Here is a 23335-nt window from a genome sequence, read left to right as displayed (position 1 = left end):
TTGTTTGCTTTGAACGTGTAAACTTGACAGCTCCGCTGTCAAACGGACTCGTTAAACGACTGGTGCACGCTAATTGGAAAACATACTAATCAAGCAAAATCAAAGCCTACTGACGGGAGGCTCGTTCTGTGTCATTTGTCGACTCCCTCGGGGTAAATTCTTACCTTTCTGGTGCCACAACGTGGCCACATCCAGCTTGAAAGATCCGACGAGCTTGTTCGTTTGAAAGACGCCTCGATTTTGTAAAACCTTGAAGCGTGTTTGTGTTGGTATTGCGTGTGTGTAAATGTGTGTTGGTGACGCGTCGTGTTTCACGTGCCAGGATTTCATGGAAAGCGTGTGAAGATCCATTTTCCGTCCAGCGGAACATTGCATGAATTACCAATGACGAGTGATGGTGATGGTGGTGAAGACACACACGCACGCACACATACACAAACACACACAGAGATAGAGGCACATCCATATGAGCAGTAGTTACGGCATGACCGGACCATAAGATTAGAAACATTTAAGGGGAAAAAGAGCAGAAAAGACAAAGAAGAGAATACAAAAAGAAGAAAAAAAGAGATAGAAACAATGAGATATGCAACATGAACACATTTTGAGCAAACGAGCCCCGCACGAGCAATGAATATTGAAACATTCATCAATTTGATTGAATTTTATGATTATTCGGCTTCGTTCAGTTCAGTGTGTAGATCGTAGCAAGCGTCATTCGGGTTGGAACGAAATTTCAAAGTCAATGCCGGTAGTGCACGTTTATGGGGAAGGAAGCAACTTTAGGGGGAAATACATTATTCATAACCATGTCGGATAGTTTCAGGAGGTGTTTATCGCTCTATTGGACTGGAAAATGGTTTATGGATGTTCTACCACTCCAATCTTCAATCCTTCTTACTTAAATTCTGAACTTTCACTTGACGTGAAACAAAACTGACACGCAACATAAATGATCAACAAAGTTCTCCAGGCAACTGGCAACACAGTTGCTGCAACTGTTTTCTCTACAAATTTAGCTAAATATTATTTTTGCATCTGTTTTTCCTTCTCGACAGTCTCTCAATAAACAACAACTGCAAGCAACTCCCACATCCAGAACAAAACTCAACTGTAAAACATCCTTTTTATCGTCCTTCGCCCCTTTTCTCTCTATCCGGAGCCAGGTCCAGCTCGCCTGCAGTGTGTTTCTCGGAAGAAAAAGTAAGAAATTAATGCAATTTCACACGCACAGCTGTAAATCTAATTAGCACGGACCCCGCAAAGAAAACCGTGCCCCATTAGCGCGCTTCCTCACGACTCACAGACAATCGAGCGTTCGAAGCTGGCAGCACTGTTTTGAAATTGAAAATTACTCAATTTTCGTCAGAACGGGCGAATGTCAAATTTGAGAAAATTTCTCATAATTATTCATTTCGCAGAAGGTTCGATTTTAACTAAAACTGAATAATTTGAAATGAGTGTGTAGATTTGTCAAGTCAACGTCAATTTGACAGATTGCACTCCAAACCGAGAGGCCAGACAGCCGCTTCTTTTCACTGAAACGTAACAAAAACACCGTCTGTTGTGTCTTTCAGGAATATGAAAGGTTCTGCTTTTCCTAAAAAAACGCTCCTTTTACCACTTCCCTTCCTGTCACACCACCACCTAATGAAAAACAGATGACAAGGAGGATGCCAGCCACTTTCCCGGGGTGGATCGCCATTTTTATGGCACTTTTGACCTTCGTATAAAGTAAGGGAAAATCAACCCAGAATTGAGTGCACAAAAAAACGGCAGCAGACACACACACGTTGGCAGACTGTCAAAAGCCGTTCTCCTTCCTTGGTGCGAAGGGGGAGGCAATTAAATCCGAAAGAAAAAGCACTCGGGAGGGATTTTTCTCAGTCAGTGCTCTCCCTTGGTTATGAATTTCAATCAGGTGGGACCGAAGTTTGCGGGTTTTATGGATTTCGTAGCAAACTATGCATTTTATTACGATGGAAGGTGGACGTTGGTTTTTCAAATTATTATTTAAAGCACGATTGCCGTTATGGCGAGAACTGTCAGCGGACAGTGTTGCCAACTTGAATATTTTTTGTCTGATTTCACCTGATTTTCGTTCATCGTGTGGGCGAACTCAGAAATCAAATTATATTTTCCCGAAGGGACTCTGTCAGTTTCAGTGAGTACTATAATGGGGTCAGAGCGGAAAATTATTATTTTTTTGACTTTGACCATAAAAGAGACCGCATCAGGACAAACAGGTAGATTCAATTTCATTGTACCAAAATGTACCATCCCGGGAGGCCAATCCCGGAAATAATTGCGGTCAGTGGCTTAGTGTTTCCGGCCATGTTTCCCTTTTCAAGGTAGGATCGTAAATTTACGATCTAGATTGTGCCATGGGAATTCGAAGGATGCACGGTTTCGCAAAATTATGCTCTCGAGAATGCTTGGAGGCAAGCAGAATTGTGTATGCTCGGAAAAAAATGATTTATCAATTTCATACTGGCAAGACTGGTTTTCCGATAATTTCTCAAAAAACATATATTTTTATTTCACTTTTCAGTGTCGACAGTCATTTAATTAAATTCAACGGCAGCAAATCCCAGAGCATCACTCTTCTGAGAACGAGATAAATTTCCTTACCCAAATATTTCCCCTCAATTTTGCAGGGAAAACAAAATTTAATCTCGAAAAATGCAAATATTTAGAATCAACCGAGCCCAGGAATCGAACCAGGCTGTGGTCACCGGAAAGAATTTCCGGCATGCCTAAACAACCGTAGGACTGATATTTGTTTGTACGGCACGTGAGTACACAAACGAAGAGGGAGGGAGTGAACCGGGAGTCCAAAATATGAAAGTAGAACATATTTACGATTTTTTTTCTGGATGATTGAGGGGAAAAGGGCAGACAAAACGAGAGGAAAAATCCAGCCTTGACCAAGAATATCAAATATTTAGGATGGAGCTGATGGAACCTTTTTGGCCGGAGCTTGCTGCAGGATGTGGCATATTTCGAAAATGGAAGGCATTTGTCCGCAGAATTCGTGTTCGACCATGTTTTGAGTTAGGTTTGTGTCGTGTTTTGTCATATTTAGAGAACAATTTGAGTCATTACTAAGTTATATCCTAAATATATCTAAAAATCTTCCAAATATTGATTATTTACAAAAAAATATAAAATGGTTATTTTGTAAGTATAATTGTGGAAAAAGCAAGTTTAAATTTTAAACAATCTGGTTAATATATTTTAATAAAAATCCAGCCAGAAAAAAGGAAGAGGGATGCAGGGTACATCAAACTTTATCAGGCACACTGGCAACACTGTTTGGCTTTCCCACCCAGCTGTCAAACCGAAGCTGACGTTCGCAAAGGGCCAAACGTGTGCCGCCACGGTGCAAAACATTCACACACACATGAAACACAGCGAACGGCTAGTTTTGAGGGTTAGAAATGGGGTTTAAAAGTTGATCAATACCCGGAGCGTCGTACACCGTTTTTAGGTCGATCTTGAACGAACCGACCACCGTGCCGGACCGCATAAATTTGCGTGAGTGTATCACCTGTGTGGGAAATTGGGCCAGTTTTAGGGCGATTAGTTGGTCACTAAAAATTGGGTTGGGTGCAAAACTGGGGTCATGCGGTTAACGTGCCGAAGTTATTCTAGGTTAGGTCACACAGGTTACCAATATTTTTAGTCGTTAGTCAAAAAGTTGCATTTTTCTTGATTATTTATGAGATTTGATAGTATTTTAACGTGTAATGAAAAGTGTACTTACAGATAACGTAATAATTTTGTCGAACAGCATCACCGGAGGCATGTGAAAGTCAAACACAAAATACTAAACAAAAAATAAAAATTAATTCTTTAAGTAAATAAAAAAGACCACTCACTAAACGCACCTCGTTGTAGTACGGACAGTTGGTGCTCTCCTTCACGCTGGTGTACTTCTTCTGGTCGCCTACTTGGATGCACACGACCGGGTCCATGTTGAGGCCGGGCAGCTGGCGCGCCTCGATGACCGTCACGCACACTTGGAAGTCCTGCGACTTGAGGTGATCGTTGCATTTGGCCAGGTGTTTGATCCTGCGTAAAAATTTGTTTTTACCCAAATTTGCGTACTTTCTAGAACCGTGTACTTTGACAGCCACTTACTTTTTCAGCTTTTCGTTGTTGGTGTTCTCCTCGCCATCGCTCGATCCGTTTGAGTGGATGCTGCCGGTTTGGGACAGATTTTCGTAGCCCGGACCCGGCCCGGCGCCGGCCGTACTGGGACTGGTCACCGTCGACGGATTTGCCGACGTGTGCGGATGACTGGGCTGGTTGCTGCTGTGATGTCCCACGCGGTCGGGACCTCCTAAGGCGTCTTCCGAGTCCGTGCCGATCAACGACCGGCCCTCGTCTTCGGTGCTACTGTCCCCCCGACTTTCCCTCGACGGATGCCGGGACCGGCCGAGCTTGATGAAGTTCCGCACCGTCCGAAGCGTTACCTTCTTGTCCGCGATCGACTTGGCCGGCTTGGAGGACGATTCGTTATCCGAGGAAGCCCGGTCTTGCTTGGCCGCCGATTGGCTCTTTTCGTGCAGTGACGTCGAACCGGAACTCATGACCCTCTTCAAGATGTTTGGCTTACTACTACTTCCTCCTCCTCCTCCGCCGCGGTCTCCTCCTCCTCCGGAGAAGGAACTCCGCTCACCTCCGGTGGGCCCCCGATCCTGGTGCAGACTCTTCTCCAGGTTGGCAATGTTCTGCTCGATGTCCAGCAGCATCTGCTGGTCATCGTCGATGCTGGACGACTGCTGGTGCAAACTCTTGACCACGTGGGACGACTCAAAGTTGCCCGACTCGTCGTCCGGACTCTGGTAGCTCACGTCGAAGCTGACAAAGGCCTGCCCGAAAAAAGAAAAAAAAAATCAGTGTCCTACCCCTTGGAAAGCAAATTTGACAGTTCAGCGTTACGCCGCGTTACAACTGTCAAACAGCGTTGCCAACAAAACAACTTCGTTCGACTTCCAAAAAAGTCATTCCAAAAGAATTAACTCGCCACTAAATTTCCCCTAAAGCCCTCGTAATAAGGATTGCCCCCGACGGCGGCGGCGTCGGGACGGGGCCAAGCCAATTCCCCGTCCATATATCATCGAGGACACGGCACGGCCACCTGCGATCCTGGTGGGAAACCGCCGCCTACTACTGCCGTGTAAATTGAAGAGCTTTTGCTTTCGCGCCCTAAAGCCACGTGGCACAAAACGGTGTGGATTCCACGGAACCACAGGTTCCATAAAACTTTACGGCCACCGCGAGTACACGACCCCGTATCGTTTGACGGTAATAAATGTAAATTCTATTAATGGCGTTCGGTTTTTATGTGTTAGTGTGGCGTTACGATCCGTTTTTTCTCCTGTACACGTGTGAATTGACCGCGCGAAGCGCGGCATGGGTGCGTTCTGGGGGCACGCATGACGTATTTTACGACCTCAACGCGCCCGTTTGTTCTGTAACAAAAATCGAATTTATGGGGTCGTAATCGGTCGTGTAGTGCGCGAAATTGTAATGTTACCGCGGGTATTACTGTTGCGAAATTGCGACGAAAAATGGCATCCCTGCGGGTACTTACGTCAATTGGCTTGTTGGACAGATCCACCAGACGGTCCTGGATGTGGAGTCGGTTCTCTTTGAGCAGACCTGTTGATTGGAGCGATGGGGGAAAAAGCTTGATTTATTAGCAAATCAATGGTATACCATTTGCGACTCAATCAAATTGCACCGTTAACGGCATTTTGACAGATGACAACGGCAGGGTTTGCCAGTTTTGCACTGAAAAAAAATATGCTGCCAAAATTCGTTACGCTGTTTACGCTACACGAAGAACAATAAAATTTTCGCGGAATAGAGTTATCTACGTGCGCATGTATTGCGTGTACGTACACGAAAAAAAGTGAGGTTAAATTTTGTACCAGCCAGTAAATCAAATGGTGCGCTAGTGTGTGTGAGATCGGGCTTAGATAGCTCTATTATCAACGTAGGCCCATCCTTCCTTGTTTACACGCTTCCTTTGAAATGTGCACGCTGAATAATTTCCCAACACAAACAACAATCGCGTCTGTCTCTGACATTATCGAGTGAATCGTGGCACGCTGCTGCTTATCATTCCCGGAGTTGTTTTGTTGTTGTTACGCCCATTGTTCACAATTTTCGCCGGATTCCTTCAAATACATATTTTTCCGCCGCGAGGAGTTTTTCCATCTGATGGAAAAACACACGATTCGCCTGGTAGAAGAGTACACACAAAAACACGTGGTGGGTACAACTGGGGTGGGTGCATGATAAGCCTCCGGAAAAGTTGTTGATTTTTACCGGCTTAAGTCCAGGTGTGATCCCCCGGCTGGCTTACGGGATTGGTAGGTGAAAGGGGATTCAACATTTTTGGGATTGCCTTGTTGCACCGTAAAATACGGAACAAAAAGGGTGTTTTTTCAATTGAAGTCGAACATAGAGGATTTACCCACTAATGTGGGTTCATCCGGTGGATTATCCCTTGGGTTGAACCTTGACTCCTGTTCCGGGCGGAAATTAACAACTAGAAGTCAGTGGGTAGAACCCACAAAACGAACGAAGCCAGTGTACAGCCAATCAACCGCAGTAGGCCGGTGGGTCATACATACAAAGTAGGCCAGAAGCAGGATCATCATCATTATTCTGCCGACGCCGGTGTAACAGACAGAGCGAGTTGCATAATTAATCTTCAATTACCATTTAATTAAGTCGCATTCCAGAAGAGGGCGATGCCGGAAGCTGGTAAACAGGAACGATTTCCCGCGGGAGGAGCCCGAGAAAAATGAGCGGTGCGGGATAAGTGGCATAATGAAGGGTGCAAGTTAGTGCGGTTGGGTTGGCCTTTTTACCCAAATGAGGTTAGGTGCATTTATACTGCGCTCTTCAGCGCTAACTAGATGGGTTCTTTCAGGCGGTTGTTGCTCGAGAAGAAGTTTTAATCTCATTTAAGTGGCACGGTTACTGGGAATGTCAATTCGTTACGTAGGGACGTACAAGATTCTGACCCAAACCTTCGCAAACAGTAGCCTTTGCGAAAAGCTGGCACCACTTTCCCGGGACAAATTGGTTCGCAACACAACAATTTGCATTCTTGAGTTCTCTTCTCGGAACTGGCCACAAAGCAAAATGAAGTTGGGTGATACCTTGTTTCGGGCCGACCTTCCGAGCAAACAATCCGTCATGATATCCTAGTAGCACGTGTGTCACTCGACACGTTCAGATCTTAATTACAGTTTGACATTTGGGCCGAACCGAACCCTCGATTATAAACTTACTGTTTCGGCGACCCTTTTTCAAAGTTTTGACTTTGAAAGGTGAAGGCGTTGTACACACTCAAAGGAAACTCTTCAGATTTCTTCAATAGTTGACTTTTACCCGAATCAACGTTATCTGAATTTGCGTGTAGACCTCTTTGAACGGTTCGAAAATCGACATTGAACGCACCCCTTTTTCGACCCAATCGAACCCACCAAAACCCGAATAACTTAATCAACGCCTACTACCACACACACACACTCACCTTGCATCAGCATCACGTACCGGCCGATGATCTTGGTGCTGCTGGTGATGGTGCCGCGGCTCGCGCCCCTCGTCGACGCCGTCCCGCCGATGCCGGTTTTGAGCAGAATCTTGGTCGTCTGCTGGCGCAGCTCCACGATCACCGTTTCGTCCTCGTCGCCGGGCCTGGCCAGCGGCCAGATGAAGCTCTGGGAAACAAACGTCGGGAAATTAGAGGGAACTTTTCACGCAAGGGTGGGGCGCTGTGAAACAACAAGCGCCCGAAAGTAGGCAGAAAGTTTCCGAAATTGAATTTGGCACAACTTGGTCGTGACAAATTGGCTCGGGGGCAACTACTGGAGAGAGACTTGTTTGTAGTGGAAGCAAAAAAGGGAAGGTCAAGTTATGAATGTTGATTTTGATGATTGGGAGCAACGAAATTTCATGCGATTTAGCGAATCGAGAAATCATTAAAAATAAAACTACCTGATTGACATCGACGAACTCTGTGCTGCAGTTAAGTTCGGTGGTAGTGTGTGCAACGCCTGGAAAAGGGAGAAAAATCAAATTGAGATAATCTAAGTCATCATACTTTACTACAATTGCTCACAGTAATGGAAATTTTTACACAAAAAACGGATCCCGCTTTAATAACGCTTTGTAACGCACAGCTGTCAAAAAAAATTCGTCCGCCCAGCAGTAAGGTCGCCAGATTTCAATGTGGGATAACTATTGCAAAAGTTTTTTTTGTTATTTTGAAGTAATCGACAAAACATTTAACAAAGTTGACCATGACCTTCATAACCTCAATAATGCTCTTAAAATATCCTAACGCCTCGTTCGATTTCCCTGACAGATGTCCCAGATTCCCACCCCCGACCAAATAAAATTAGAAAAAAAACACCATCTCCATCATGTAGCCATTTACCCAATTGATCAATCGGACCGAAAAAGAACAGACACCTGTCGGACTCTGTTCTACAGGCCGCCCCATGCAAGCTTGCCACGGATGGCGTTACGTTTTTCCTGCCACGACCTCCTCCTCAAAATTGGTTTCATTTGAGAAGGGTCAGGCGCGCGCCCGACCAACCGACAAATGGAACCATTTCAAAGACGAAGACCAAAAGGCACTTATTCAATGTCACCGGAAGCGTGTGGTCGTGCGCGGGCGGTCGCTGGTTTCCGGGTTGTAATCTGATTGAAATCAAAGGTGGCCCCAACACGTGTCATGGCCTGCTTTGTGGGCGGCTCTTGTCGCCACAAGATTTGCTACGCCTGCTTGAGAGCGAGCCAAACCAAATATTGGTGTTATTAATAATTCATGGAAAAGTTTGCCCCCCTCATACGACGCCCAACGGGGAAGGCGGAGCTTTCTTGATGGGAAAACGATTCCTTCGAAAAATGGTTCGCTGAGTGTGGGAAAGTAAATCAAGTGAATTGGTATAATTTGAAGATTGATCGGATGAACCCAAGTTGGACAAATCGATGCTCAACTGTTTATTTGAAAGCGTAACGCTTCAACATTCATGAATCGTGAGTTGTGTTCATCGCCAGCTTCAGAATTCTTCCTCACACAAACCAATAACATTTTACGATGCCAACTTACTCGGGGGTACTGCAAAAACTTTCCAGACATCTCAACCGGACACGACTGCAGCTCCAAATTGCGGCCAATGTAAGGAGGAAAACACGTTCTAACCCAACACGGCGGAGCCTTTTTTTTCTCTGACTTTTACTATGACAGCTTATTGAAAGGCACATCCGTGCGCGCCTGAATATTATGGCGTTTGCCGCTCTACATAGAATAAGTGGCCGAGAGTCCTTCGGGATAAGTGCTTTAAAAGAAGGAGGGCGGGCACGGCCACGATACCATTGGACGTTTGCCATAAACTGCGTGGTTTATGATCAAGGTTGTTGGAAAAAGGTGGGAACAGGCTTATTTATTTTGATAATTTGAATTTTTGGAGTCAACATTTGTTGTTTATCTGGTCAAATTGAAAAAATAACTCAAACACAATAATTGAGTGAGTATTCCCACCAATTTCCAACCAACTTGATTTTAATGAATATTCACGTAGCGTGCATGCTCCGAGGGAGTGAAGTTCATTTAAAATCGCTCAAGTAGGTAGCAGCGAGAAGCAAAATGGGTACTTAAATATGCAAAAGCGGGTAAAGCGCTTTAACAAGAGGTGAAGTTTTTACCCCCACTTTTCCCCACTTTTTCTTTTTTGAATGAGCAAAAAAGAAAAGTTGAACATGTGAACAAGAATTCTCTAATTAAATGTTTTCTGTAAATTTCTATAAAATTAAACAAATTAGATCAACAAGTAAGAAGTGATTATGCTCGAAACCATTACACAGTAATCCAAATCGCAAAATTATGTGGAAAATCGATTTTCTTGAAAATTGTGATGTTTTGGAGCTTACCTGGTTAGAAATTTACTATCTCTTATGCCTGATATGTCAGCCAAAATATTTAGCAGGACTGTGACAGCTCGAGCTCGAGTATTGTTTGCATCAGGACACTGTGATGAGAAGTTTGTCATTTTTGGGTTAAATTACATATTTTTTTCACTGGGCCTAAAAGCCTTATAGGAAGAAGCAACTTTACAAGCAGGCTTGGTTGAAAATAAGGGTAGATCCCGATTATGATGTTTTAAAAAACTCTTTTTTTATTTTTATTATTTTTATCAAATCTTTGATAAAAAAAATCTCCGATATTCCTGGAAAGATAGATTTTTTAAAACACCCTTATCGAGAACCACCCTAACTTTAAACCAAGCCAAATCTCTTTCCATTTGCAACAACTCTTCTGAAGATCAAAGCTCCTGAACGTTTTATTCTGAGTTTTTTGGAAAATCCATTTTCCACCTAATTTACCAATCTGGACCACTGTTCATTGTTTATTTGAATATTAGGTTTTCTGGGCCCAGTGAAAAAAATATAATTTTAACCCAAAAATGACGAACTTCTCGTCACAGTGTCCTGATGCAAACAATGATCGAGCTCGAGGAGCTGTCACAGCCCTGCGAAGTATGTTGGCTGACATATCGGGCGGTAAGTCAAAACAAACCAGCTAGAAGTGGCCTGACAAAAAACTTTTGCTAGAAAGAGATAGCAAATCTGATGCAAACAAATGTCCAGCTGCCATGTAAACATACTTTGAATGTATTGGTAAATTTTAGACTAGAAAGCCTTATACGCTAAAGAAATTATTTTAAAAGATAATTTTGCGAAAAAGACTTTAAGCAAAACAATGAAAATGGACCATTCCCGAAGTGTAAACAAAGAGTCTATCCTGCTCGTTTCTAATGTAAACATCAACTGAACTCTTTAATTACACTTCGACATTGGCCCATTTACATTGTTTTGCTTGATTTAAGTATAATTTTCTCATTTTTCTCACGAACCTAAATTTTCTTTGTCTTTATTTGGATGAAATTTTGCCCATGAACTCCCACTGTCACAGGAACCTTTTTTGTCATTCTATTTTCGATACAAGTCTCCATACAATTTTTCTGTACCTTGAAATGGCATTTTCTCATCGTTATGGTAACATAGACATAGTTGTAGGATTACACTTTAAAAATAATACACTTTTTACCTAAAGTTGACTCTAAAAATTAGGCTTTCATAGTAAAATTAACTAACACTTTCAAAGCTGACAGAAAGTTTGTTGTCATCAGAATCTTTGTAAGTGTCACGATTGTATTTGTTAAATTTATGGTACGTTTGTTTGATTAATAGTTCCACACTGAGTGCCGCACTCAGAGCTATGTGTTTCTTTGAAGAAACTTGCGCTAGTTCCGCACGAGTTTCGCCGCCATCTTGAAACTGAAACTCTAGTGCCGCACTCGATATTTTTTTCAGTTTCATGCGAGTTCCTTGCACACTGAAAAAGAATGTTCGTTTGAACCAAAACTGGCACCGACGAGTGTGGCACTCAGTGCCGCACTGGCTGTTCAAACGAACGTACCATTAGCTAGCTCGACCAACCAAATGTGACAGCTGTTTGTATTCATCAATGCACTCTGAAAAGTTTTACTCGTTTTATGAGTTAAATCATGCTTATTTGCAGTGAAAACCTTTTACGCATTTTTAAGTTTTGAATTTATTCATGGTTTTCTCAAAACAAATAGAGGCATTTAGTAATCTCAAAATCTGGTTTTGTAGTAAATTTTTGAAAACTAGTATTTTTGAGAAAAAAAAACGAAAAACTGGTCAAACATATTTTTTGAAATCATTTTTTGAAACAAATTCAACATTACAATAAAAAAAGACTTAATTTTAGACGTTTAACGTGACTTTTCAATTTTATCTTCAGTGTTGCCAGTTTAGTCAAAATGTAACTTTTTTTTTCACAAAAATTTGGTACAATACCAAACCGCAAACCACGTGACAAACTACAATCTAGATATCGCTCACCTAATTACCTCGTACTAACATTTATATAAATACGGTCCTGTCAGCCAGGGTTGCCAGCTTCAACTCTCCAACGCAGAGATAGTGCCACCAGTTGTGACGCAAATCGCGCGTTATGTGCGATGAATGAACGTAGAAACTTATCAGTACAGGTGGGACAGCAACAACAACAACAAAAAAAGAAAAAGTTTGACATGCGATAAATCTCATTCGAGTAATTATGCAGGTGAAAGGTGGCGAAAGTGATTAATGAGCTTATGGCTTTTTCCATAGTTTGGGACTAGCTGTCTCCACGCCGTAATGGCGGTAATTTGCGTTGAGCTTGGGTCAGTGTAGTTTCATATTTCACAACATCTGTAGTGAGATTAATGAGGGGCGGAGGATCGTAAACTTTTGCGTGTTGTTTAACATGGTTTATTGGAGCTATTTTATTGTTTATACATATGACCATTATCGTATTATGTTGACATTTCGCATCCAGTGTTGCCAGTTTCCTAGACAATCAAATTATAATTATTTTAACCGAGATTTGAGCAGTGCTGCCAGATTTCCCTCACATCCGCCCAGTTGCAATCTTAATTTATGGAAATTGCTTCCGTCGGCCCTGCTGGGAGGTAAATTGATAACGATTAACTGAAATTGGGTTTCAATTAGGACGGAGCGTGCCGCCCCGGGCCGAATTAATTTTGCCGCTCGACTAATTAGTCTGCTAGATTTCGCGAAATCGCTCCGGGGGTAGCAACTAATTAAATCTAATCTGTAATTCGTGTTTTATTTTTTTCCCCCCGTTTAGCGTGTAACATCAATCACATTACGCAGCCGATGGAATGTAATTTAATATCACCCGAAATTTATTCCAATCGTCACTATTTGCACAAAGGCATGCACTGTTTGCTGCAACAGGAGCAGCACACAAATTGACCATTAGACCAAGCTGGGAGGTGATTCATATCCTGCCCCAACAACGGCTTGCAGCAAAAAAAAGGTGTGTCAACAAAGAGACCCTTCTTTCTTTGGAGCGAAAATGGGCGCCACAATCACTTGAGCACGTCCTCCAGCTTCAGCCAGCAAAAAAAAAAACTTGTCCCCCCATTTTTCATCTCTCTTCGCCAGTTAAACTGCCAACACGGTTTTCCTTGATTGCATTTTTGCATGACCCAAACGAAAAACGGATTGCTTGTTAGTGGCTTTAATTTCAAACCTCAACCACCGTGTGGCGGGGTTGTTCCTTTCATTTTATTTCAAAGTACGTGATTTTATATCAAATTCAATTTCCCCTTATTTTCCACTTTTCACCTCGGTGGGGCTCTTGGATTCGGGGAATGGGACAGCGCGACGAAACTTTGTAATGGCAATTTCGTACGTTTCCCAGAATGTCGTGTCGTGACCTGGGCTAAGAAGAAGACGGGGACTTCAAAGCTGGATCCGGTTCGGGAGGGGTGTATGACCAAAGGGATGGACCCGGAAATGACGTTGGGAAGAACATTGGTCACAAGAAAATTTTATCTTGACAATCTTGAATTTCTAGCATAAACAAAAATCAACTTGTTTCAATATTTCAACTCAGATATAAAATGTTTACATAATTGTCAGAACTGAGTGAGTTCCATGTAATATAAATATTGATATTCCAAATTCTTAAATACAAATTAGTCAGAAATAAATTCTAAGAAAGGTCCGTTTTTCGTCAAAATTTAGTAATTATAGGCGACATGTGTTTTCCAAAGTAAACGCGATCATCAAAAAAAATCTTTTAAATATGAGTTCTTTCGAAAATCAATGCACTCTACCAAATAGGGTAGGCTTGATCATAAAAAAATGTGTATTTTGTTCTATGCACTCTAACCTAAATTCACTCAAATTTGGCAAAAACTTGTTGTGCTCAAGTTTAACCAGTTTAACCCAAATGACAACCTTAAGTAAATTCCACTCAGACTTGGTTTGATTTCAAAAATATTCAAAATAGTATGAATTTTACGCAGTTTGAGATTCATACTGAGTAAAAATTACTTAAATCTGGCATTTGTTTTTAAGAACTTGCTGAAAAAGTTAACGAAAACGGAAGATAATTTAATTCAATGGATAAAAATCAATACAGAGTCCACGTGGTTTATGAATGACCCCAAGACGTTCCAAATTCATTTGACAGTGTTGCCATTTTTTTAAAAATCAATTATAAAAAAAGTCGACAACATATATTTTTGGATGTGAAATTAAATTTGTTAGCAATATATTTTTTGAATAGTATTTTTCTTTAATTTCCCCCAAAAAAGAAGGTTGCAAAAAAAACATTTTCATTGAAATTATTTCTGGAGTATTCCAAAAAACATTTTTTTTTTTGTTTATTTTTGCTTTTTAAGTGTTTTTAAAACCGCCTTGAAAGCATTCAAAAACACCCAAAAAGCAAACAAAAAATTATTGGACGATTAAAAAAAAACTGAAGATTTACAATCCTGAATTACCTAGGAAATTACCTTTTTTTTTCAAAAATGTTAACTTTTCATTTCTTTATCAAAGCAGAAAAAGCCGTTTATCTTTAGGACAAATAACAATTTTGTAAATCCTAAGATATTTGTAATTTTTATAACAGAAGCATTGATGTGCAAACGTTTAGGCACAATGTGATTTTTCAATTGCTAGGCATGTATGAAAAAAGCTTGAAATCTTTTTCCATTTCCATTTATTTTAAACCTAAAAATAAAATAATAAAATGAAAAATCTTCATTTTTAAGCAAAATTGGCAACACAACTAAAGGCCAGTACGCAATACTCCAATCGGTTAAGGAAAGGGTCAAGAACAGATTTCGCAGCTGAAAAGGAACAGAAACGGAAAGTGGCGTTTGTCGTGAGGATTGACCTGCAGGTGATGAATAGAGAGAATGCGCAACGTGATTTTCGAATGATCCCACTTTGTTAACATCTACAAATTAGCAGGCTGTTCAAGCACAAGCATGACTTTTTTCTCACTGGTAAATGAGCTGTTTTATAATCGGGTAGTATGTGTTTTTTTGTCTAGTTTTGACATTTTTTGCTGGAAAATTGTGTGGGTTTTCATGTTTCGATTGGTTAGAAGAGGTTTTTCTTTTTGTCGCAGATAAATTCCCTGGCTGATTTTGGAATCCTGCAGCTCTTCCTGGTCCAGCGAAAAAACATAGCTAGTTCTAGCGAAACTGATTTAACAAACAGAAAAGATTTTTAGTGAGTAGATTTCCAATAGAATCAAACGATAAAGACTGGATGAATACAACCACATCGACTCCATAAACAACTTCCATTCATCATAATTATAAAAAATGACGATCTCGCCTTCAACTTTCTTAAGATTTTTTGACTTCAACTCCAGGTTCCAAAAGACACATTTTTTTGATTCTAGCAAACAAAAAAACAATGTTTAATGATCGATAACAATACTCTCAACTTTTGGCGAACAGTAAATTGGTTCCACTTTGACAGTTCAAAATTGAGACCGTTGCAAACCACTATCCAGCACCCAGGGTTTGACGTTTCTTTCCGCGGTGCTTGTTTTGATGAAAGATCAAATAATTCGTTTTCGAATAATATTAAAATTCAGAATAGACTCATAAGGCCGAATCAAACACGCAGAATCTTGAAATGCCAAAAAATTACGGATTTTGTTTTATGATCAGAATGAAATAAAACAAATCTGAAGTTTTTTAAAGGTACAACAAAAATTGTCTATTTTTTTGTGATTTTGAAATTTTGGACCCAAAACAGCAACAAATGTAAATTTTGTTAAACCATTTAATAAAAACTGTGGGGATGGAAAATTGAGAACAATAGTAAATAAAAAAACAAAAATAAAGAAATTTAAATAAAAATATTTCAAAATTATAAATAATTCTTCAATATTAACAAGCAACAAAAATAAATATTCAAAAAAGTTGCACAGAATTTCAAAAATATTTTTTTATATAAACAAACTTTAATATAAAAAAAAACAAAAATTAAAAACATAAAAGAAGTCAAATATTAAAAATTGTTAAAAATAAAGACCGACAAAAAATTTAAAAAATAAATTTCAAGAATTCAAGAAAAATAAATTAATGAATTTAAATAAGGCCATTGCAAATATTTTTTGAGGTTTATGCCCCGCGGCTCTGACCAAAGTCGAGGGGGAGTGATTAAAAAAATATAAAATTTAAAATTACATGCCTAGGTTTCTACATTTGGATGAAAAAAGTGTTTTAAAATGCATCATACACGCGTGCAGTTGCTTTCCAATCTTTAATTTTTAAAATATCAATGTATCGACGGATTTTTTTCTCAAAAAAAAAAAACATTCCGTGAGACTGTACATTGGTATTTCATGAAAATTTAAAATGTCTTCAAAGGAGTTCAAACATGCTAAATATAATTATAAACGCAGGAAAATGCATTTTAACTGGTTTTCGGTTGATTAAACTTTAAATTTCATTAAAATTTTGAAGTTTTTTGTTTTTTGTTCCCAGATTATTCAGACCGACTTTGAAGGGAAGGCAATATAAAATTAAAAATATTTGCAACGGCCTAACGAAAGGATAAAAAAAAACTAAAAATTTAACATTCAAAAATAAAATTATAAAAATCAATTACTCAAGAAATTAATTTATTTGAAAAATCGATCATTTTTTTAATAGGTTTGATTCAATAATAGGGTCCTAAAGCCTAATGTAATTTTTTATGTACATTGGTAAGAAACACAATTTAAAACAATTTCTGATTGTTTTTTTAATTTTTTTTTAAATTTCAATGCAGAAAAATAAATTTACAAGACAACATTTTTTAGATGGATCAACTATGGTCCCCTTGGAACGAGCGGGTTTTTTGTTAAGAAAGGCCGGGAGTAAATTTTTAAAATCGATTTGAAAATATTTTTCAAATACTTAGCGGTGGTACAAAGGGTGATTGTACACAAAAAAAAAGTTTTATCGTTATAAGCAAGCATAATCTTAGAATCCAATTCAGAAATTCAATAATTCAATATTAAAAAAAAAAACAAAAATTTCATAGTTCTACGTTTCAAAAATTAAATATTTTCTAAGTTCCAAAAATAAGAATATTCAAAATGATTTTTTTTGTGCAGCCAGATATCTTTGTTTACACGATCAGCTCAAAATACTCAAAAGAGTTATTTCCAACTTTTTTGACCACTTACCAAACATTTACGGAACACTAACACACACAAAAGTGCCGATAATATAATCGTGAGCAAACAGTCAATTATATCGCCATCACCACCACCGGAGAGGCCGATAACCTAATCATTATTGAACTTTCATCGGCCGGTCGTTACACGGTAATCGGAAACCACATTATGGGGCGGCACTCGATGACCATCAACTATACGAAACTCCCTCATCCTTCCTTCTTCCGACTAGCTGTGTGTCATAATCAGGTGGAATGCCTCCCGCTTGTTGGAGTGATTTACGGTTTTTACCCTCACTTGAGTGGTTATTTTTCGTCGTGTGCACCCGTCAACACAATGGGAACAATGACCAAAAGGCGCGGTTATGGCGATCCGGAACAAGGGGGCAGCCAAAAGGCTAATAATAGGGGCAGTTTCCTGGAAGAGTGCCGGAGGCACGCTTTCTTTCTTCTGCCAACAAGTCCGGTTGGGCGGAATTTTGATCTGAATTATTCATGGGGAATCAATGGAGGATTATTAAAATTCGAGGGTTGTGTCGCGCTTGTTGTTTGTTTGAGGAATTGTTGTGCAAGGATTAAAAAAGAAGCAATTTGAAACGATTTTTTGACAGATGTCACTTTGACAGCAGTGATTTCGTTGAAAGCGAACTTACTCAGAAATGAGTAGGCGTAACAAATGTCGAATTTGGATAAATTTGATTCAGATTTAACGAAAGGGGGTGATACAAAAAGCCTCATTCGCATAAAAGAACAAGCTTAAATCGACCCCTCTTTCATCGCTTTTTAACCCGACGATGTTTAAAATCACTATCCGCTGAAAATCCAACAATGAAATCACGATAATTACGGCTTTTCTCGCACAAAGAGCAACAGCCCCGTAGGGGAGGGGAACGACACTACGCACCCGGCTATATTAAACCGTCTGTCGGAGTTGTCGGAGTCCGCGCAAGAGGGAAAAAAGCTCCCAACTTGAGGGGGAGCGCAAGTAGGCGCGACGGGTAATGAATATTTATGAAATTATGATCGTTATTTTTGTGTGTTTCTTCCCAGATAGAGGGGTGGTGGCGAACATGTTGCGCTTGCAAATCAGACTAAATATGGGATCCTTCAGGGGGGATGAGGAAAAAAGATATTTCCATCGGAGACCGCACGCGTCGCTGAGCAATAACTTGGCGACATATTATGGTGGCAACTGCGATTTGACGGCCTTGAAGTCGGACCGACGAGTCGGGATGGATTCGCTTCTTGGAAGGAGAGTAATATTTTTAAATCTTTTTAAGGGCCAGCAGCAGCAGCATGATCAAAGCGAAGATTTGTCGTAAAGAGCTTTCGAGATATGGCAGAAGTTCATTATATTTTGGTCATGACGAGGGAAAAGTACTTTGGGCGATTTCCAGATAGATTTCTGAGAAATTTCGCCCTCATAGACGGATATTCAAGAGGATTCACACAGCAATAAATCAGTTTGACAACCGAGGGGCAAGTCACTCCCCCTATTTTCAGCAAACGAGGGGTATGCATAGAAATCGAGTCTATGTTCCAACCTTTCGGAGCGCCGCCATTCTCCGGAGATATCATGAAGAGATAAGACTCGCTCTCAACGGAAGTGAAAAGAGGCTTGCACTCGGCTTTAATACAATCAATGTTTGCGGATGGAGCGCGCGCGGTTTCCAAGCCGTCTTCGTCGTCCGGAACGGCAGTGAAAGGAGAAGCTCTTCCGCTCAACAACATCAACACACCGGCGATGAGCACGGAAACGGGGGAAAGTGGTGCTCCACCGGAGGGTGTTCGCGCAACAAAAGAAATGTACTAATTGTGTATACATACACACAGACAGGAGAAAACACTCGCGTTCTACATCCGGTGGAAGTCCCGTGTTCAGCAAAGGGTACTGAAGGAGGACTGTTTGTTTTATGCTTGTGCGAGTCCACACGTGTGTGCCCTTACACATGCCTAACCTTGTACGACCCCGTTGAGTATGCGTGCGGTTAAGCTGAACAAATTGGTTCGTTCACGGCGATGTTGTTCTGCGTAATTGAAAATCCACCATTTTGAGTGGTTATTAAAGCTAGCTGTCAAAGTTGGACTCCGCCATTATGGCAGACCCCCTGTCAAAGTAGGCCACCATTATGGCACGCTCTGATTGCAGCTGTCAAATGACCCTGTGTTGCAACAATATCAAAGCGTAAAAATAATGCACTTTCCAGCGAGTAGCAAACAACGTTAATGATAATTCATACGTGCAAACGGCGCAATTTCCAACCCGAAGCGACAGCGTGGGTCGGGTGCCATAATGGAGATGAGTGGTTTGTTGTCTGTTGGCTCTCTTTACTCGTACCGACGGGAGGAACCCGCAAAAGTTACCCCGAAGGCGTCAGGGGACAGAGAAAAAAAGCACGCCACAGAGGCCAGAACAAAACGACGGGGTAATATTTAATGATTATGATTATTATTATTATTGTATTCCGGTGAAGTTGTGTCCGGAGGAGCTCAACTCTGGACACGGAATAGTGATGAGCAGCTCCGGACCCCGAAAGGATTGCGCTCGGCAAATCCCGGGGAAAAAAATCACAATAAAAGTTTTCCGCCCTCAACAGAAGGGAAAATATACAAACGGCCAGAGCACCATTATGTCGTAAACATACGCCGGGATAGACACATTTCGGCCCAGCTTCTTTCTCCAGCGCACAGGAAAAGTTCATCGTGTCACGTTGACCGTGTAGAAGGAGTCGTAGTAGGCGTGTTGCGATGTGCCCTTGTGGCATTTATCCTTCCGATTACTGGGTTTGTGTATACGATGCGGTTTCCGGTGGGGGCTTTTGTTCGATCCGAGTGGGCCTTGGAAAAATGTAGATTTTTGTTTGCGGTCTCTTCTGTGGGTTTGCCTTTGTAATTTCCTGAGAAACTCAAATGGCAAACGGTTTATGGCACAGGTCGTTTAAAGTTGGCTCGATATATGCAGTTGTTTCTAATTTAACGTGTTGCTCGCCACATTCTGACAGCTATCAAAGATAAAAGCAGCCCAGGTTGAAATCATCAAATTTATTCTCAATTCAAAGAACTGATTTACTGTCAAACTTACACACTAAACGAAGTTAAACCAGAGTAAGCATATTCTCCTGGGACCCAAAACCAATTACAGCGAAAGAGATGCGATGACAAGCGCTGTCAGACATTGCTGTCAGTCAATTAGCACATTGCTGTTTTAAATTGGCTTGGAAATGGATTTCACCCAGTTTAGGGTTACAGGTCGCCGTCACTCCAGCTTCTCTGAAGCAATTTAGAGGAACGTGTCCGACCAGCAGAAGCTGGTTCAAGGTCCAGGTAAGATTTTACAGTCTGTTTTACAGTGCACCGAAAATTGAAAATGTCAACGCAGTGCAAGTTGCTAGCAAGAACGAGGGGTAGCTCAAAGTTTAAAATTCAAAACAATTCTTCTTTTAAATTCGTAAACCAATTTGTGTTTTCTCAATTTGATGTTTCGAAAAAATCAAATTTGATGTTTAGAAGAAACAAAAAGTCTTTGAATCACCCCTCGTCACTAAGAAAGCCAACTTTACATCGCACAGACCAAGGAGCAATGCTCGTAAAAGAGTGTAGTACTTCTTTGTTCCCCCGAGGAGGAGAAGAGGAGTACTAGTATCAGAACGACGGAACAACAACGACAACGAAATCCTTATTTCGGTCAAGATTAACCCATTTGTCTGCGAAATGGTGAAACGGAATCGAAGCAGAGAAGTTTCCTGGATCCGACACTGCTGGAAGGGCACTTTTGCCGAAAGGAGAGAAATTTTATGTGCCACTAGATATGATTGCATTCGAGCTGTGCTCGAAATTTGTTATGAATTTTGAAGTGTGATTTGGGAAATCGTGCTTCTAGATTGAAATGAAACCTGACAAAAAATGGAGAAGCGTGGTAGTTTTCAGACATTTTTACCGGAGATGAAACACCGTGCGCCTCCACCAACTTTCTACATTCAGATTTTAATTAAATCAGACACAAAATCCCTCCCAACTCGTTACTCGGACAAACTTTACGAGCGCCCACTTGCGTCGCCAATACAATCAATCATCCCTTTCTAATCGCCCGTGGCAGTGGCCACTTACAGAAACCCGGTACGACCGAAACGAGGGGTCCTTAATCTGCAATCAATTTTCCGCGGAGAAAGCCAGGTTCGACCCAGTTCGATAAAAGTCCTAATTGCGCGAGCAGGTCCTTTTGTTTCGACCAGTCGGCGAATGTCGTAAAAAGGGGGAAAATGTATTTCATGGTCCCGTGGGCGTTGTAATTATGGCGATTGTATTTTTTTCTGGCTTGCCAAAATGGATTGACTGGCCCCTCGTTGGATGTCAATATGGCAAAATGCTGTAAAAATGTCAAAATTTTATCATAAATGAGTTTTTAGGCAAATGTCGGACATGAGTGAAGGCAACTTAAATTCGAGTTAATTTCTATATTTTTTATTTAAGTCACCTAAACCTGACGTTTAGCATAGCATAGTAAAGCATTACGGGTTTGCACCACGCTGTAGGGGGTGCCACAATGGTTAAATCAATATTCTTAGACAATTTGATTGTTGCCCGGTACAACCAAAAATATCACCCAAACCTGACGTTTGTCTCAAAACTCATTGTTTGATAAGCTTGGCTGGAAATTTAGCAAAACAACATGTTATGTTATGGTCTATAAACTGTCAGTTTAAATGTCAAAATCGTTATTTTTTAAGCATTTACCGTTCGTTCGAACTGTCAAACGTACACGCACATCTGACATTCCTCACATTTTGTGAAAAACGAGCCTTTTGTGTAATGAACATGTAAAGAATATGCCAGATTTGGGTGAATTTTAGAGTTTTCTGAGTCCCTCTGAGTTACACACAAAAAAAGTTTTGTTTTGGAAGGTTGAAAATTTGGTTGGCTGAGTATAACCTCTTTTTTGAGTAATATTACCTAAAAAGTGTGTAAAAATGTGAACCTGAGTAATATTCATCAAATGATATAAATTCACCAATTTCTGATGTAAAATTAATCATTTTTTGACACAAAATCTGTCACCATTTCCTGATGAATACTACCATAATTTTATTTCTGTGTATGAGTGAAATTTACCCAAACTGTCAGTACTTAGTCAACACTTTAAATTGTGCTTTACGTAAAATCAATGTACATGGTACTATTTGGAAAGTTAGCGTACATTCGTCAACAAATTGAGATATAATCTGAGTAAAATTTACTCAAATCTGATGGTTGCATTTACAAATTTCTGAGTAGGTTCTGTTTTGACGAAAACTGAGTAATTTTGAACGTGCGTGTAGATGGGTTAGAATGGAAAAATAGCTTATTTGGAGAAATTTGACTAAACTTTTGACCAATTTTAAGTTGAATTTTCTCAAATCTCAAATCGGAACGATTTTGGATAAGCGTGTGCTATAAGCTGTCAGTGAAATGCCATAATCGTTATTTTTCAGCTTTCACCCCTCGTTCAAACTGTCACAAATTGAGTAGTGTTCTTGGTAGTGTTGCGTTTAAAATTACTCATTTTCTTTCGAGTGTTTTTCCCACTATTAAGATGTCTGTGACTACATCCAGACTGGTTATAAACCTCGCTCCACGGGCGGTCGGTAAGTGCTCGTAAATTCTATATCTACTCGTTAACGCCAAGTACGGCGCTAATTGAGTTATCGTTTGATGGGCGGTAAAAAACTCGATGGGGTCCTTCGTCTCGGCGAAGGATCAGAGGTTAAATTACGAGAATGACACTGAAATAATTTGCATAGTTAAAATTATGCAATTCACGTTGCCGGAGTCACTATAAAACTCTGTTTTTCTTCCATTACTGTGAGCAAACAAACGTCAAAAAGAGGGGGGTTGCCATAAAACGTCACTTACCTCGAAACTCGACCCGCCCAAGCAGGTTGGACTTGGGCTTCGGCAGTTGAAACTTGTTGATCCGCACGGTGAGCGACATGTTTGCTGCTGATTACACACTCACACAGTCTGCGGGAAGCCCGAGCAAATTTTTAACTCACGCACATATGCACTAATAATCGTATGCACTGTCACGTACTTGCCGGTTCACTTTCCCAATGTTGACTCTCTCAGTGGCGGCGGTGCCTTTTGCGAACCATTCTCGGTGAGCTGCCTGCGGGCTGTTAAATTTCGAAAATTTATTTATCGACCGCTATAATACGCAAAAATAAACATCAATTTTAATTTTAAAGCCAGCATT

The 23335-nt window shown here is 40.6% G+C and overlaps 1 protein-coding gene across 6 annotated transcripts in view; it reads right to left on the bottom strand.

Annotated features, from left to right (window-relative positions):
- Nucleotides 1–23335, bottom strand: part of LOC6043387 (otoferlin) — a 75625-nt gene that overhangs the window by 9551 nt on the left and 42739 nt on the right. For 2 of the 6 annotated variants that reach the window (XM_038248069.1, XM_038248080.1), the window contains 9 exons: nt 23174–23255; nt 22996–23103; nt 8026–8084; nt 7562–7748; nt 5603–5670; nt 4144–4877; nt 3891–4074; nt 3767–3829; nt 3466–3550 (listed from right to left, as the gene is read on the bottom strand). In XM_038248069.1, the coding sequence (XP_038103997.1) occupies nt 3466–3550; nt 3767–3829; nt 3891–4074; nt 4144–4877; nt 5603–5670; nt 7562–7748; nt 8026–8084; nt 22996–23074 (1459 nt within the window). In that variant the 5' untranslated portion in view covers nt 23075–23103; nt 23174–23255. Of the gene's footprint in view, nt 1–164; nt 250–3465; nt 3551–3766; nt 3830–3890; nt 4075–4143; nt 4878–5602; nt 5671–7561; nt 7749–8025; nt 8085–22995; nt 23288–23335 lie in introns of all 6 variants that reach the window. The other 4 variants (XM_038267117.1, XM_038248063.1, XM_038248056.1 and 1 more) reach the window with 3 other exon arrangements.

The sequence above is a fragment of the Culex quinquefasciatus genome, chromosome 1 (genome assembly GCF_015732765.1).
Source record: "Culex quinquefasciatus strain JHB chromosome 1, VPISU_Cqui_1.0_pri_paternal, whole genome shotgun sequence".
Lineage (NCBI taxonomy): Eukaryota > Metazoa > Arthropoda > Insecta > Diptera > Culicidae > Culex > Culex quinquefasciatus.
This window is presented reverse-complemented; position numbering and strand designations above follow the sequence as displayed.